The 18,731-nt window shown below is 47.9% G+C and overlaps 1 protein-coding gene across 1 annotated transcript in view; it reads right to left on the reverse strand.

Annotated features, from left to right (window-relative positions):
• The window catches only part of LOC119386412 (GATOR complex protein MIOS), a 727,447-nt gene that overhangs the window by 676,819 nt on the left and 31,897 nt on the right, over positions 1-18,731 (reverse strand). Inside the window, exon 2 of the mRNA XM_037653722.2 lies at positions 10,816-10,878. Coding sequence (XP_037509650.1) covers positions 10,816-10,865 — 50 coding nt within the window. The 5' untranslated portion in view covers positions 10,866-10,878. The remainder of the gene's footprint in view (positions 1-10,815; positions 10,879-18,731) is intronic.

Below are 18,731 nucleotides of genomic sequence, written 5' to 3' on the forward strand. Positions count from 1 at the left end.
GAGGATGACTGATGAGCACCTGTGATTGACCGCGAGGATCGTCTCTGCACGAGAAGCTAATGCGGACATTTCTTCTCTCATCACAGCTAAGCTTTGCGAGGCATCAAGCCAGCGTGTTTACAACTTCAGCAGTTATTTTGTATTTCGCAAGGAAGAAAGCTGTGCGACTTTGCTAAATGGTACTCACACAATTTTCTCGCCTGTTGCACCTGATAACGCTTTGTTTGGGTAAGCTACACAGACGTGACTGGTCTCAAGCATTTGTTCCTAGAGCACTCCATGCAGACAAAACAAAAACGTGGAGTAAAAACTTTTTATTTTGTAGTTTTAGCCATTCTGAAAGTCGATATCGTCATCTTTCTCGAATCTTGATGACAAATCTCCTTCCGAAATGACCCATATATGAGATATGGGAAAAGGCTTTCTTTTAAGTGACAATACTTGACATTTTGCCTCCCCCCCCTCCAAATGAGGTGTTGAAGTTTATTGACATGAAGTAAATACAGATCGATTGGAAACACTGCATGGTCCCTTAGCCGAAGGCTAGTATTGGGGCCATTTACAGACATGTAATTACCGAAATGTAAATTTACAGACATGTAATTGATAGTTTCGATCGTCAATGGCAATACGAAAAATTAGCAATAGCAGCAAAAAAAGGAAAAAAACAAAACAAAAATATAACAGACAGAATATATAGGAGACATGTCATTTTTAACCTAAGTGTGGTAAGCATAACATTGAGAGAGGGAAAAAGCAAGAAAAAAAAAAACCATATGTATGTATGTATCTACAGGTTGTGCACGTGACATAAGTGTCTATACATGCCCGGATGACATCTGCTGTAGAATTACTTTTTTAAACCAGAGTGAAACGTTCTTGCTTTGTTTTCCCTCAAGTGGTACGTCGTTCTATATTTTTATACCAATAGCTTCCACTAGTGTCTAGCCATATAAATTTCTAGCCAATGGTATATTAAAGCTGCCAATTTTTTTGTTTCTTGTTGGACGATTGGGCACACACAATACTGGTATGTTCAAGGGATAGTTGTCCTTAATTATACTACTAATGCACTTCGCCATACTTATTTTGCGTAAGAAATGGAATGGTATGATTTGTAGTTTAGCAAAAATTGGTTTACTTGCTTCACTTCCCCGCGAGAAATTAATAGATCGGATGGCTTGTTTCTGTAGACGTTGAACAGGTTCTAGGTACGCATTGAATGTCCATGCCCATGACTCAATACAGTACGTTAGGTGAGATTGGAAAAATGAAAAATACAAGATGCGGAGAATGTTTCTTGGAAAATGTTCCCGTGCCTGAAAGACCAAAACAACCACATGCCAACTTTGAACAAAGAGCTTCCATGTGACGCTGCCAATTTAGATGGTGATCAAGAATAACGCGAAGATAGATATATCAGTAAGTGCGTTTGAGTGGGCATTGATTTATATGCAGTGAGACACAACCATTACAGATAATTTTTGAACGTGAGTGGAAAGCGGTATATTTAGTTTTTGTAGTATTAATGGTTAGTTTAGTGGCAACGAACCATTCGGAAACAATAGCAAGCTCGATTTGGGCTTCTTCCTCTAGTTCATAATAGAACTTTTTGTTGGGCTAGTTGGTACATGCTTACTGAAAAACCAAAAAGACGCGTACCATCAAGGAAAAGGTACCTTTTCCTTGATGGTACGCGTCTTTTTGGTTCCTCTAGTTCCTTGATGTTGTCACCTGTAATTATCAAAGCGGTGTCATCAGCGTACATTGATATATCAGCGAATTGTAAAGTTTGGGGTAAGTCATTTATATAAACTGTGAAAAACAGGGGACCAAGTACTGAACCCTGCGGTACTCTTGTACTAAGATGCTGAGGGTATGACGTTATGTTGTTTATATGTATGATTTGATTTCGATTATCAAAATAACTGGGAAAAAAAAAACAAGTTCACTGTTGCAAAACCCATAAGCACTTAACTTATTGAGTGAGATGCCGTGATCGACGGTGTGGAAAGCCTTTTTTAAATCAAGAAAAATAACTGCCACTAGTTGGCTATTATGAAGAGCGGTGTTTATTGTCTGTGTTAATGTCTGCACTGGCCCGGCCTTCGCAGGACTAAATTTTGTGATTGCGGCCCGCTAGCTCAGGCGAGTTTGAGACTCCTGGTTTGCTTCTAATGGTGGGCTTTCTTATAAAGTTGGTTGCAAGATGGTGCTGTGGCGTGTATTCCTTCTTCTTGTGTTCTCTTTTTTTCGTGCTGTCCATTTTAACATGTATAAAATGCATCCATGTGCAGACTTAAAACTGCTCAGCATGACAGTTGATAAGCAACACGGGTGACACGAGGACAAGCGCAGACTTCCAACTGAAATTTAACACAACACAATATATAGCCTACACCCAAGATAAGAACAACATGCTTATGCTAGAAACAAATAACATGAAGTGAAGGATGATAGTGCAGTGAAACTATAAAAAAACAACTAAGGCGGAATACCACATGACGATGAATCCAGGTAAGCGAGTTCTTTATCAGATAGGAATATTGAAGGTTTACTGACACAGCTTCCTTTAGCTATTCTTACAACCTCAATGCCATCATGAAGGTGAGCTGCAAGAGCTTGTTTTCTCAGAGACTGGCAACTACATTCTGAACAATGAGAAGCCAAAGAACCATCCCTATCCACATTTTTTACTTTTTGACAATGTATCTGTAATGGTATATTCAGGCATCTACCTCTTTGACCAACGTAGCTGTGCTCACAGGACAAAGGCACGCTGTAAACGACGCCTATTACGCAGTCAACAAACTTTTTACGGTGCATAACTTGGCAATGGCTCGAAGGTCCTTCTACGACTCTAGTTCGAACGCATTACTGAGATTGCTTATTCGGTGCTTTGGTCAAACAGGCAGGTTCCTAAGCATGTGATTGCAGTGGCAAAAAGTAAAAAAATGTGGGTAGCGACGTTATGGATAGAGATGTTTTTATGGCTTCTCATTATTAGAAATATGGTTGCCAACCTCTGTTCAAGAAAACACTCGTGAGTTCTTGTGGCTCACCCTCATGATGGCACCAGCAACCTTCATTATTCTTATCTGATAAAGAACTGGCTTATCTGGATTCATTTAGCATGTGCTGTGCCACCTTTCTTGTTTTTTTTTTACGGTCTCACTGTGCTTTCATGCTTGACCTCTTTTTTTTTTTCATAAACATGCTTATGCTAAACAACATGCTTATGCTATAGCATAAGCATGTTGTTTTAATCTTGGGTGTAGGCAATATATTTGTGAGTTGTGATAAATTTCAGTTGGATGTCAGCGCTAGTCCTCGTCTCACCTGCGTTGCTGTGTCTACTTTGGCGCTGAGCAGTTTTAAGTATGGAATACCAACTAGCCCGCTACCACACGTTGCTCCGTGCGTAGAACCCTTGGGGTGCGAGCCGCATGCTCTTACGAGCAACGTAATGGTGACGAAGTCGAACGTTTTGTCACATAGAACTATCGGTCGTGTAGCCGTGGATGCGAATAGTGAGGCTTGCGCATGCGGTGACCAATACGGGTGTCACATAGGCACTTTCTATTGAAATCGAAATTCTGGACCGTGATTGACTTGCCTCCGCATCTAGCGCAAATAAGTAAATCGCGATTAGAAAACTTGGACTGGATCGACATCGAAATTACATCGTGTGATGCCCGTACTATGAAATCGAGGCTGGTCAGCGGCTTTTCTGAACGACGAAGTGGTTTAAGTACCGTGCATTTAACAGCTCAGCCACGGCGAGTTCGATGCCATTACGCCTACAAAATTAGGAACTGTCTAAGGTGCCGGCAGCCGGCAGAGCAGGCTCCACGGGATACTGCCGGCACTTCGTCTCAATTGGCTGGCTGCAGTCATGTGACCGAACTGCCGGTATTCCTGCTTTGGCAGTGTCTAGCGTGTCACGTGCGCCCCAGTGACACGGGCACACCACGGACGCTGGCACGGACGGGCAGGTGCGCGGGCTAAACAGCGCGTAGCCGCGACAGCGGCCAGTAGCGCGTGACGGAGACCCTGCCAACCGGCCATTGAGCGTTAGCGAAACGGCCGCACTCGCGAAGCGAGGGCGAAGCCACGATTAGTTTTACGCGCCCGAAGGGCGCAGAGGGCCTTCACTGAGCAACAGGAAAATGTACTAAACCTCTCGAAGCCAGGCAAAGCGCCTCAGTGACACGGGCATCATGCACAATGCCATGATCTACTGTGCCGGCACTACCCCACTAAAGCAGAAATACCGGCAGTTTGGTCACATGACTGCAGCCAGCCAATCGAGACGAAGTGCCGGCATTATCCCGTGCAGCCTGCTCTGCCGGCACCGTAGACAGTTCCATAAAATTAAGCTTTCGACAAATATGCGCAAAAGCACAACGCGAAACAGGTTGCCGAGCGGGTAAGAATGGCCGTGCAAAGCACAAAACAAACTTCCCCAGAAATGTGCACAACTACGGACTACCACAATACTACCACCGTCCACGTACCGCACGAAAATAGATCAAATATGAATCGCAAAGAACATCGAAACAGGTTCATGAGAGCCCTAGACATCGTAGTGACCACGCAAGCTCAGGCGAACCACAGTACCGGTTCCAAACGCACTGATGCGAACACAATCGAACTATTCACGTTCAAAAAGCACACTGGCAACGACAAGCACAATCACAGCGTCCGCGCCCACCACACAAACACCGCGCCGATCACAAACACGCAAGAAAACATGCCCAAGCGCCCACAGGTTGCCTGAACCGGCGATGTAAACTTTCAACGAATAGCCACAATCTTTCACGGATCCAAGCCAAGTTGGGTGAAAATAGCGTTTCCTTATTTTGACCCGGTCAAAATAACGAAGCGCTATTTTCACGACGTCGCAGTAGGGCCGGCCCAACCGCCCGGGCTCATGCAGCCAATCCAAAGCCAAACACCGTGGCAAATTGTGGCTTGTGACGTCATGGGACCTCACCCAAGAACACCGAGAGGAAAGCAATTCCTTCTCGTTGTCACAGATCACTACACTAAGTGGGTGGAACTGTTCCCCCTACGAAGGCTGATGGCACGCATTATCATAGAAAAGCTCATCGAAGTGTTCACGAGATTCGGCTATCCAAAGCAGTTAATTACGGACAATGCGTCTTATTTCACGGCCAAAATTTTTGTGGACTCTTGTGCAGCTCTGGGCATTAAGCACAAGAGAAGAACCACGTACCACGCCCAGGCAAATGCAACCGAACGTGTAAACCGCAACATCAAGCACATGCTTGTTGCTTTTGCGGGGACGCACAAGGATTGGGACAACTGTATCCCTGAAATTGGATTTGCTCTGAGGACGACCGTGAACCGCTTAACTGGCTTTACCCCCGCCACTCTCAAGTTTCGGAGAGAGCTGCCAAATCTCATAGAACATACTCTACAGGAATGCAGCATGGAACTGGCTGCTTCGTCGGCACGCGCTGATTATGCAGCTGGGCTACACGCGAAGGTGACGGAGGCTTTGTGCAAAGCATGACGGAACCTGAGCACTGCTCGTGGAAAGCACAAAGCGCAGTATGACCGCTCTCATCGGGACGTGCTGTACAAAGTGGGTGACCTGGTGTTGAAGTGCAATCAGCAAGAAATTCTCAGCTTCTCTGGCACCGAAGTGGATAGGACCGTACTGGGTAGGAGAGACTGTCTCTTCTCTCATGTACAAGCTGACGGACTTGACGCTAAGACCAATCAGCGGACCGGTGCATGCTTGTGATCTCAAACCCTACTATGACAGAGGAAACGAGTGGCACGAAGGGAACGCTCCCCCGCGCCCGCAGGCAGTAGCATCCGAGGGCATGGCTTGACGTGTGAGCTCAGTGCAACGTTACAACTTGCGATCTCGGCAGATATAACTCTGTCCAGTTCGTAGGGGCTTTATTGTGCGTGATATCGGACAGAGAGCGAGCACGCGCTTGCTCTTTCAGAGAGTAAGAGAGGGGGCTAACTTAATGTTCGAGTCGCAGATCACCCATCGGCAGCATTTCAACAACAGCCAAGCCGAAACGGCCGTTTTCGCCAGCAGATGCCCCAAAGGCCAGTACTTTCAACGCACGCAGTCCACAGCAAAGAGTGGCGACACCAAAGCCTGCAGCAACACCCAAGGTCAAGGCAAAATGAAAAACAGCAAAACAGCATCGGGTCTCGAACGGCCTCGGCGGAGAAGAATTCACGGAACTACCGCACAGCCCGACGAAGAGCTGCGGATGTGGCGACCGAACTTCGGAGTGCACCCGCGGCACGAGCATTGTATCCCGCTGCTCGAGAGGGGGGTGGCAGCCGGCTCACCATAAGCGTCGAGCGAATTTCGACTCCAAACGCCTTAGAAGAAAAAGAGAAAGGACAACAAAGAGCGGGAGGAGCAGCAAAGACTAGGAGAAACAAGGAAAGGAGGGGAACCATTCTACCCCACCAGAGGGCAACGACTGATGAGCGGCCAAGCCAACTCTCCTGCGTCAACATGACGCTCTCCTGGCGATGCGACCAACGCAAATCAAGGTGGCCTGCAGTCTGGCGCTGAAATGCATCCATCCGGGTGCCCCTTTCAACACCATGGGCCTCAAAATCCGAGCAAGCGAGCGGCGCCAGAAGCAAGCCAAGCCGATTCCGACCAAGCTGCCTGAGTTCCTGACAACTGTCAAGTTCCTAACAACTGTTCCTGACGACTGTCCAGACGACTGTCCTGATGGCTGTCCTGACGAATGTCTTCAACTGTCAAGCTGCCCTGCATTATCATTCACCGACTACTTCTTCCGGCTCACCTGGTGACTGTGCTCTCAGCGATAACGGTGATCTGCGTCTCCGTGCGGCTCCCTCATCGACACGGACTTCACCGTGTTCCTGTGGAGCCGCTAGCCCCCTCTTAAGCCCCAGGTAATGGCGGTCCTCTTTTTGGCTCAAGGGTTCAATTAAGGAGGGGGGGAAGCACCACCCTCATCGAAGCAGATCAGATCCTCTTGGCTAATGTTCGCCGCAGGGTCCGACTGTGCGGTAGCAGTTACTGCCGCTTCGAATTGTTGCCTGTTGGCAGCCACCCTTGACAGCGTGTACAGTGGCTGTAAGTCAGCCTCATCTGCTGCCATCGTTGTTCGTGTAGTGGCAATCACTCACACAGAGTACTCGTCCTGTTTAACCACTGGCCCCACGTTGGGCGCCAAATATAGGGGTTACTTTGCAACGAACAGATCCGCGCGTGCGAAACTGTCCCGTCTTCGGATCACACCGCGCACTAGAGGAGTGTAGTTACTCGCTACCAGGCGCTACGCAGCAGCCCTAACAGTCAGAGCTGGACCCCTAATCCGTGGTTCACGTTGAGTCGCGACCACGGCGGGTTTTAGGCCAGTGGGAACAGAGACGAGTTCTTTGCCTGACAAAGTTTATTGTGCCAAAGCACCACCAACGCAACAAAATATAAGGTAGGAACGAAGCGGCAGAGAAGTTCCGCACGACGACATTAAAACAACAACAAAATGGGAAGCACACGAGATGGAGAGCGATAAGGCTCAGACTCACCTCTTGTGGCTTTGCAGTCCGGCCCTGAGGCGGTAAGTCACCCACAAAAGACCAGGCGTTGCGCAAGGGGTGACGGCGGCTGGGTGGCTCCTGACTCGATCAAGCTGTGGTCGTCACCGCTTCCCGAGTCGAAAGACGAGGACCTCCCCAAGAAAGCGGCGCGTTCCCTGGGGTCTGGAGAGGAGTCTCTCCAGAAAAGGGCAAGGAGGGAAAACAGGGCATTTCGACTTCGGCCAGGACACAGGGCGCGAAAGGCTGCGGGAGCGACTCAGTGCCCTCTCCCATGCAATCCCTCTCGCCACTGCGCGTACAAACGTAGCGCGAAGCCGAGGTGCGGCCGCGTTGAAGACAATGGATTGCGTGTGCAACCCCACAATTCACAGCCATTTTTGTATAGCGTATCATCTTGTGCCAACACATATTACACGCACACTGTATGTTTGCAGCAACTTCAGAATCAAGCAGTTAGACTAATGACATTCAGCCCATTTTATTTTGTGCTGTAGCTCGTTTCCTAAACTTAAAGGAGTACTGATAAAAAAACTTTCGCCCTGCGTTTTTTTCCTGCAATGTGTTGCTGGGGGCCTGTTAGTCATAACACGGCACATCGTTTGCTGCAGCGCGCGACAGGTAATTAATTACAAGCTCATCATTACCGACACAGCCTCAGTTTCAGTTTGACAGAGCTCCAAAAACGACAAGCCACCGGGTGCAACTATCACCACCTAGCGAGTGAACCGCTTGGTCACGTGAGCACACAGAACAGTGACGCATTTCCGCACGGTCTGTCGTCGTCGGGCTCATCGTCGTCTGATGGCGACGATTTTCTTGCGGCTGGGATGGAAGGAATTTTCAACGTGGCGAATCACTTCAGGTTTGACCCGCTGGCGAGGAGCGATTCGTCGGGAAGCGGCAGAGATACAAGCGACGACGACCAGGATGAACCTCGCGTCGGCAATGTACAATGGTAACACCCGACACATTCGTGCCCAGGCAGCACAGGGTAATCAAGAAGTCCTTGGGAGCAGGAAACGGGAAAGCGGTAGCGTCGGCAAACACAAAGCTTTCAACGCGTGCGCCGCGGCCACACACTCATGAGCAGCCACCGAGCAGACACCAACAGCGCAGCGGTGAGCGGGCGAGCGCGTCAGAACAGAAATGGCGGCTACAACGTCATCGTAACTTGTACCGGCTGCAACGGTTACGTAGGGGAAGTAGGGGGGTCACCTTTATTCGCTGTCGATATTTTGCAGATGGTACATGCACGTACACGGGAATCAATCCAGCAGGCTATCTCGGCCGCGAAATTTTGTGTCAGTACCCCTTTAACATACTCCCATTAAGACAATGATTCTGTCATGGAGAGTCTCCTATAGGCACATCACGTTGACATTTCCATTGCATGTATTGATCATCAACACAATTAATAGCAATATTACCCAGTTTTCCCTGTGCAATGATCTTCCTTTGCCGACTGTAACGACAAACTATGGCAAGTTCTCAGCTTTATTTACAAGCATAGCTATATGGAACTCATTGCCTTTCGAATTAAAATCATCGCACAACATTCATATCCTCACCTCGTGCAGCAAGAAATATTTTCTTCAGGAATTAATAAACTCATCTGAATTGTGCAATTAACTGTTCACAGCTGCCAATATTTCTGTGCTATTTTTGTATTGAACTTGTATTTTGCTTTGTATAACTGACAATGAAACGAGTTACATTTGTCATGTTGTGCCATTCACTAATCTTACTTTTTGTTGTTCCTGTTTTATCCCTTGCTTTTGAATATTTTTATGTCATTTTTTTTTCAATAGTGAGTATTACCATCATGTTATGTACTGATCTTATGGCTATTGTAAATCAAACTTGTTCATTATTGCTCACACGCCCGTTTATTTTTGCTGTATTTCTGTAATTACTCCATTCATGCAGCCATAGGATGTAGTTTCTATGAAACTATGGGACCTCCTGCTATAATATGCTAACCATGTAACTCAACTGAACTATTTCATAAACTTGAATTGACACGGTTGAGATGTCCACCAAGAAGCGAAGCCAGGTTAGCAAATGAGAAGGCGGGACCAGATTACGCTGTCGCGTTGTACTCTTGAAGGCGAAGCTGAAGCGTCCTCTAAATTTTTGGCAGCTTGAGGGGCCCTGCCCTGCTGGTGGATGATAAGGTTATTGCACTTCCGTTACCCGTACCTCCCCCGGACATGCTCTTTCGTTGCAAGTGCTCATGTCGGGTCTCCATACGTGCCATGAGTGCTTGGTATTTGCCCACACCTCCATACTCCTCAGCAAGGTCGTCGTCGCTAATGTGCAGTACGACGGTCACTTCCTGCTTCAGTTCTTTGGTGAGGGCCTCCAATTCATCACTTACTTTTGCGATGCAGACCTCTTGGTCTGGCTCCAAGTCATCACTGGTCTTCAGTAGCATGGACTCCTCATTCAGCTTCTGCAGCTTGACACACACCACAGTCTTCTTCATTTGCAGATGCTCCATCTTCTTTTTTCAGTAAAGTAGTCTCGTTTGTCGGTGAATACTGGATTTCGGCACCAAAATTTGTTATAAAAAGGGTCCATGTCAGTGAGGTTCCTAAATTAATACAAGAAGTTTATTGTACATATTTACTGGGTTAAGGAGCTAAAAGAGGATCCGCCATATTTCGTTGCTCGAACGTCTCTGCTCGGTCGCGAAGTCCGAAACGCCGCCGCTCTCTCCTTCTCTCATTCTTGTTAGCAGCAAGAAACGAGCCTGGCCATAATCCTGTTCACAGAGACAACGCGCAGGTATCCCAACCACCTCACCTCCCCTGTCTAAAAGCAGGTGGCGGCCAGAGATGAGCCGACCGAAGCACCTCTTCTGTTTGACTCAATTTGGCAGGCCAGATTATCCCCAGTTTTTGCACTCTCCTCCTATTCTTGGAGGACAGCAAATGACACACATGCACCAAGGCTGCCCTGACACTGGCTCCAGCTCAAAACCTTTCCACCCCTGCACCTTATTTGGATTAAAACGGTCACAAGGCAAGTTGTGCCCCTAAACTGAAGCATGAGCACTTCCTCTCACATCCTTTCTTGCTATACAAATTTTTCCTGGTGAAAGTATGCTTGTCAATCCCAGTAAGTGAGTAACTGAGCAAAACACTCAGTTTTAGCTGGAAACCTTCTTGCATCAGATTGCATAGTTACCAACAGCTCTGCATTTCCCAGCACCTCTGCTGGCCACCAACTGACCTGTTAGTGTCCCTATGGCACCAGGCAACATCTACATGCAAGCTGGCCATGGCCACTCGAAGCCTGCAGGGAAAACATTCCAGAGAAATGTCAGTCTAACCAAGACACATTTTTTCTCAAGAATAACTCTCATTATGCAGCTGAAGAAATTTTAAGACCAACCTTTTAAGAATTTCTCCTCGGTTTAAGAATACACTCGGTTTTACGATAAAAATTAATTTTAACCCGTGCTCTTACACTCAACCTGTTGAATAGCCGCATCAGATCAAGAAAGAGTACACACAAAGATGCACACAATCAAGCTCTACAGAAAATTGCCGAGGATCAAAGACTACAGGCACTGACCATCGCCTTTCACTGGTCATGGAATCTATCGACATAAGTTTGTGCCAGCTTCGCATTCAAACCCTGTAAGTGTTCACACACCACTGACGGCCAAATTTTTGTTTGCAACTTCCATGCTTTGATGAGTAAACACGAAAGTGAAATACAATAAATACTAGCATCATTAATTATGATCAGTGCTGCCATGACTACAATATACCAGCCCAAAATCATAGGAAGCTAGTGCCCCACTGCAGCGGAACACCATGAGATCACTTGTGCTCAAGCTGCGGGCACAGCCAAATGTAATGTTCTACATCGCTGATGTCAGCACAGAAGCCACACAGCAGGGAAGCTTCTCGTCCAGTCTTAAATAATCAAGGCAGGATGTATGCGGAGAGAAGACACAGGGCCATATGCGTGAGGCGAAAGTTTGTTTAATGCTGTTAAAATGCAGTTTATGAAATCCCCCTTTCATGCGGTCGTTGCTGCTGGTGTGCAAAGGACCGCCCGAGAGAACATTGCAATTTAATGAAGGGCTCTCTTGGCAGTCAGCCTGACACAGCCTGTGGTTGTCCTACACTGTTTGATCACTGCAAAACACTAAGGCCCTACACTGATCAGCGAGCACATGAAATAGAAGCCTATTGCATCGACAAAAAAGCAGATGTGTGCATGTGCCTTCGGTAGCGCTCCTCACCAAAGAACCTGCATATCTTGCAGGTGGATGATGGCACTTTTGCAAGTGCTGCTTTTTCTGCTTCTTATATACATTCATTTAGGCTTTTCAACATGGCTATCTTGTCATGTATTCCCACTCTGAAATGTTCTCTCTCTGCAACCGTTCCAAGCTCCTGTGCATACATACAATGCTTAGTGCACAATATAGAGCTGGTTGAAAGTGAATGCTTTGTGTGCCTGGTCCAATTCTTCACACTGTTACTCATTTTCTTTGGCCTTGTCCTTGGAGGCAAGGCTGACGTGGATCCTAAGGCATGTCGCCAGGGCCTTTCTTCGTTTTCTTTGAAAGAGGGAATCCTCATAAATAACAACTTCTCACCAGCTCGTGGCAGACGCCTTCTGGTTACGCCTTCAGCGTTGCAACCACGGGTACTGCAAACACTGCATGATGATACTGCCACGTGCGTTTATCAATGTTTTGATGTGTTCGGGTTTCACCCGCAACGACTGCTAGCGACGCTCGGCGCAGACTATGCCGCAACATTTGCGAAACTTTACGATTACTTAAGATCGTTCTGTTAAGGTTATGCGCAAGACACAAATAGTCAAGTTTGTTCGAGAACTTACGCGAGCACCAGCGATAACGCTGGAAGGTTTCATGACTCATGTATATAATACAAGTTCCACTGATGATTAGATAATTTGACGTCCGACAACTGTGCGTGCCGAGATCATCGCACTTTGAGTGTCTTTCTTTTTCTGGGTTCACCAAATAAAGAGTTCCGTATTGCCCAGTCTCGCTGCAGGCTTCTTCACTGTCACAACCACGTGACAATATAGCCCTCAGTATTGAGACTTGGCTGTATTCTGATGTAGCTGACAGTGAAATATCACTACAGCATAGTTTTTTTCCCTGTTAAGAAAAGATAGAGCAAAATCACAAGGTGGTGGCATCGTAATTGCTGTAAATAGCAACTTCAGTGCACATATTGTTGCGGGTTTATAAAACACAGGTGGTTTATTGAGAAAGGAAGACGTACGGCATGTCGTACTCAAGGACAACACTGAAGGACTGGGGCCGCCAGGAACGTCTTCTGTCTCACACTTTCATGCTGAGCCTCTTGAGCGGTTCGTTTGTCTTCCTTGTCGTCGCCAGCGCACAGCACGACACAAATATGGACGCGGCATTACCCTCCCTCCAGAACGAGCATCGTCTCAATGCTCATCAAGTAGCAGTCAATGCGTAGTTAGGCAGTAGGTGTTCCAATCACTCAGAAAAATATGGCTTCATGCGCACCCAGTCACTGTCTTAGGCCGATGCTGACAGCATTTTGAACAAAAAGCGCCGTCAGTGACGACTTCGGATGTGACGTCGCTAAGACGGCAAAGAACCTTGTAGGGTCCGAAGTATCGGCGTAGAAGTTTCTCCGAGAGGCCTCGCCGTCATACAGGGAACCAAACCCAGACTCCCCAGGCTTATAAGCGACGAATCGATGGTGGAGATTCAGGCGTTGGGCAACAAGTTCTTGCTGGCTAGTTATTCTGACGCAGGCAAGCTGTCTTGCTTCCTCAGCATGTTCAGTGAAACCCGTGGCGTCCATCTCTGAATCATCACCGTCATGAGGCAGCATGGCATCAAGCACTGTAGTTACTCCTCTACTATGAATTAGTGTAAACGGTGTCATTTCCGTTGTTTCCTGGCGCGCTGCACCGTATTATATGCGAATGTACGTCGACATGTGCTCCACGTCGATGTACATGCAAAGCATGTCTGCGATAGCCTTGTTGAGTCATTCCGTAAGCCCACTTGTTCGTGAGTGATAAGCTGTCGTCTTCCTATGTGCTGTACCACTGAGCGTAAGCACGGTACACAAAAGCTCGGCTGTAAACGTGGTACCATTGTCTGTTATCCCAACCGCAGGAGCACCATGTCTCAGCACAATGTTCTCAACGAACTAGGTCGCTTCAGCCGCACTGCCTCTCCAAAAGATGCACTCCAATTTGAGCAAACAGAGTTTCCAGTACTGGAACAGGATGTAAAGCCCAGCAGGTTTGACAGGTGGTACTTTGCGCCGCTGACAGTCAATGCATGTTTGCACATAATGTTTCACCTCTGCTGTAATTCTTGGCCAGTAGTATTTTTCTTTGACGCGTGCCAATGTTCTTGTGAAACCGAGGTGGCCCGAGGTGGCTTCATCATGGCAGGTGTGCAAAATTTCGTTGCGGAGAGTTTCGGGAACTACCAGCAGATAGCTTTTCCCCGCTAATGAGAAATTCTTCTCATAGAGAATTTCGTTATGTAAACAGAATCATGATAAATTCCTCATCAACACTCTCTGTGAATTCGTGGCTCATCCTTTCAAGAAGTCGATAAGTGAGCTGAGCTCCGGATGGTCTTGCTGTTGCCAAGAGATTGCTGTTGCCTCCACGCCGGCCACGTGGCGCGTTATTGCCATCGCGTCCAGCCGCCTCGAATCGTGTCGCCCGCCACCAGCCAGTTGAATCACACATTTTACAACCCACCTACGCCTCTGTCCCCGACGTCACGCCAAGCTCCATCTACTCGGCCCTCACCATCTCCACGACGTCGCTCACTGTCGCCGATGCGGCTACGTCCGATCACACGCGACCAGGAAAACTAGTCGTTGCAGTCCACAAGGCAAGGCCTGCGGCGCTATCGAACTGCAAAAGCCCTCAGCGAAGCCCATCGAACGTGATAGACGTGTTTGTGGATGCTGTTAGCACATCTGCCCTTGTCGACACTGGAGCCGCCATATCCGTTATGGACGCTAAACTAAGCCGCCTGCTAGGAAAAGTGACGACGCCACTTTCCGGGCTCTCCTTCTGTACAGCCAGCACCCGAAGTATTCATCCTACAGCAATATGCACAGCTCGCATCGTCATTCAGGACGTTCAGTACAACGTCGAGTTCATTATAATTGCTGCATGCTCTCTCGACGTCATCCTAGGATGGGATTTTCTCTCCCACCATGACGCCGTAATTCATTGCGCACCAGCCGAAATCGAGCTCTCCCCGTTCCCAGATTTGACGCCAGCAGACAGTTCATCGGTATCAAGCAAGATCCTCGTCAAAGAGGATATGAAAGTGCCTCCAAACTCGTCGACGGCTGTGTCAGTCGACTGCGCCGGTCTCTCCGACACCATTGCACTCATTTCGCCATCTGACCATGTTTGCACAAGGAAAGGCTTGCTGGTACGTTTCGCGACCACGCAAGTAACTCAGGGCAGGACCGCTATTTTTGTTAACAGCCCATCTCCATACATTGTTACGTTGGTGCGAGGGAAATGTCTCGGCAAAGTGGAACCCCTCGAAGACGCACAAGTTATGGACGCACCCGATGACACGCACTGTCCCAGTTCCCGTAAGCTCAGTGCTGTTTCCACGTCCGATTCGTCACCTGCTGATGTGTTTAGGTCCTCCATTGCTGACAACCTCACATTGTACCAGCGTTCCCAGCTTCGGTGCCTGTTGGAAGAATTTCGTTCTTCTTTCGATGTCAGGCAAATTCTTCTCGGCCGCACTTCCGCTGTTACGTATCGCATCGACATTGGCGCCCAACCACCACTGCGGCAACGTCCATATCGCGTGTCTTCCGCAGAACATCAGGTAATTGATGAGCAAGTCGACGATGTGCTTCGATGTGACATTATTCGGCCCTCAAGCAGCCCATGGGCGTCTCCCGTTCTCGTTGCGAAGAAGGACGGTTCCATGCAGTTCTGTGTGAACTACCGACGGCTCAACAAGATCACTCGCAAGGATGTTTATTCGCTGCCGCGAATCGATGACGCGATTGACAGCCTGCAAAGAGCAGAATTCTTTTCACCTCTTGATTTGCGCTCGGGGTACTGGCAAGTATCCATGGCGGATGACACTCGACCGAAGACAGCCTTTGTCATGCCCGACGGCTTGTACGAGTTCAACGTCATGCCGTTTGGTCTGTGTAATGCGCCCGCGACTTTCGAGTGCACGATAGACACCGTTCTGCGCAACTTGATATGGCACACGTGCTTGTGTTATCTGGAAGACATCGTCGTTTTTGCTCCGGACTTCTCCACGTATCTCCAACGTCTGCGGCATGTTTTGATGCGCTTGAGCAACGCCGGCCTCCAACTCAATCTGAAGAAGTGCCAATTTGCAGCACGGCAGCTGACAATCCTCGGCTACGTCGTGTCCAAGGACGGAATCCTTCCTGATCCGACCAAGCTTCGTCGTGGCCGAATTTCCCAAGCCTACGTCTGTGAAAGAACTGCGCAGTTTCGTAGGACTGTGTTCGTACTTTCGATGCTTCATACGAAACTTTGCCACCATCATATCGCCGCTGACGAAGCTCCTTGGAAGTAACGGACCCCTAAATTCGTGGTCGTCTGAGTGCGACGACGCGTTCGCAAAGTTACGTCGTTTGTTGACGTCTCCTCCTATACTACACCACTACGACCCTACGGCCCCAAAGGAAATTGGTGGGCCCTTCAAGTGACACTAATTGAACTTAAAAAAAAAAAAAATATCCCTACGATTACCATCACATCTTAAAACAGAAACACGTGGTTTACAAACATGTTAAGCATTGCATAAGTAAGAAAAAAATAACATACTTAAAGGCAGAACGTCCGAATACAGCCGACGGCTGCAAATGCTATCGTGAAGTCAAGATCTTGCAAGAACGCCAGGCCTGCGCGGAAAGCGCAAGTCACAGCGAAAGCTCGAAGAGCGGCATTTCTAGAGCCCGTTATAAACTCTCTTGTGGCTACTAATAAAACTACACTAGCAACACACCCACTACGCCCCAAATCATAATTTTTGTGAAGTTTGGAAGCACCTACCACGACATTACTCGTCATTCTGCGGAGAAGCAAGGTACCACCTGCAAGGCATTATGTGCAGTTTCTTGATGCGACGGCTGATGACGATGAAGAATTATGACTGAGCCTTTTGTAATGGGTTGGATGCTTTAAATGACCCACTAGTTACGTAATTCACATAGTGTGACACCCGGTCGTTATTTCACTCTCCCACCACGCTTCATAACGTACGGTAACGTGAGAAAGATATAGAGAGAGGGGAATTAACTTTATTGAGACCCTGAGGAAATGGATCATGGGAGCCTTATGGGCTTCCTTGGCAACCAATAGAGGTGCACTTGCGAGGAACCCACTACGCTATAAATCATAATTTTTGTGAAGTAAAGAAGCAGCCACTATGCAATTTTTCGTCATTCGGCGCAGAACCGCGGTACCTGCTAAACACCTGTAACGTAACATGTGCACTTTGTTGATGCTGTGGCTAATGACGAAGAATTATGGCAGAGCCCTTTGTAATGGGTTGGGAGCATTCAACTCACTCGTTGCGCAATTTGCATTGTGTGTCGCCTCGTTACAGAATTAGCATTGTGTGACACTTGGTTGTTATTTTACTCTTCTACCACGCTACATTACATATGTTAATGTGGTTCCTTCCCGACATGAAGCCTGTATAGGGTCTTTTTGCAAAGCAGTTTCAAGCACCGGCATGGCTCTGAGGTAGGATACTGGGCTCCCACGCAGAGGGCCCAGGTTCGAACCTCGTTCCATCGTGGACATTTTTTTTTCTTTTTTTTTTTTATTTCAAGCGATAGTGGTTACGGACACCGGCAGCGGCGGCGGCGGCGGCTGTGGACAACTACGGCGCCAAAAACGGCCCTTGTGATCTCATAACAGCTTTCGCTGTAAAAAGGACAATTTCACACACCACATGATCAATATTGTGAAATGCTTTAAAGAAAGAGGACAAGGCCTGACTTTTACGTGTGAAGGTCCTGTGGAAGGGGCAATTCAGTTTCTGGATCTGTTTGACGTTTAATGAGGACCACGTTTGCTGGGAGTTTTCCCCCAGGTCCAGGAAGCCCTTGCTCTGCTATTCCTCCAGTCATTCGAAAATTGAAAAATCTGGCATCGCTGTTAACACCATCTTTTCTGCCTTAACAGAGTCTTGTGTTCACAAAATGTCCTCCAGCCTTCTATCTCAAGTTCAACGTCTGGAACATGCAGCCTTCCCCCGTGATGCCACTGTTTCCGCATCATTAAAGGGGCCCTGCAACACTTTTCGAGCATGCTCAAAAAGCGCTGCCGATCGGTAGTCGAGGCTCCCGAGAACACGCGAGCCAAATATTATAGCGATGCGCACGGCCTGGAATTTACAATAAATTCTCAAAGTCAGCTGAAAATCGCTCCCTCTTCTCTCGACAAATGATGTATTAGTCCGCAAAATATGACGCGATTGTCGGCAGTTCCACCATTGGCTGATGTTATAATCACGATAACACCCTCATTATTACTTTCGTTGTTAATTTTGAGTTCAATAAGTAGATAATATGTATGTTTATATTATGTTATCGCGTTAAAAACACCGAACAAACATTAATATTAGCACTTCCGGTCTCACCGACAGCTCGTCTGCTCGTAGTTGCGTGGTTCCGTTTTCTTCGCCATGCGCAGTGCCGAAAACGTGAATATTTCTGTGCTTTTGACCATCGCCGGTTGCCGTTGAGAGTGGCAGCCGTTCGAGTGTTGCCTCGTCAGCTGAGAACTGCATCGTCGGCACGTTCTCACGACCGACCGAGGCACGGGCGCAGCGTGTCTCCGATAACAATGCTGGCGTCCGGTAATGGCGGCGCTTCGGGGTCGTCTGCCAGTGCCGTCTTACGAGGCGGTGTATCGGAGTATGGGCCGAAACCGATCTCAGCTGTCATTCGTTCCAAACGAGCGCGCACGTTTGCTTCCATGGTTGGCAGAGCGATGAAAACACTACGGCGTTCGAGGTGCACACCCAACATTACCAAACCGACGCGCAGTTTTCAAGCACGCGCGATACACAGCGCGATCGACTCCGCTCGACGAGAACGACGCAAGCCGAC

This window comes from Rhipicephalus sanguineus, chromosome 3 (genome assembly GCF_013339695.2).
Source record: "Rhipicephalus sanguineus isolate Rsan-2018 chromosome 3, BIME_Rsan_1.4, whole genome shotgun sequence".
NCBI classification, from domain to species: domain Eukaryota; kingdom Metazoa; phylum Arthropoda; class Arachnida; order Ixodida; family Ixodidae; genus Rhipicephalus; species Rhipicephalus sanguineus.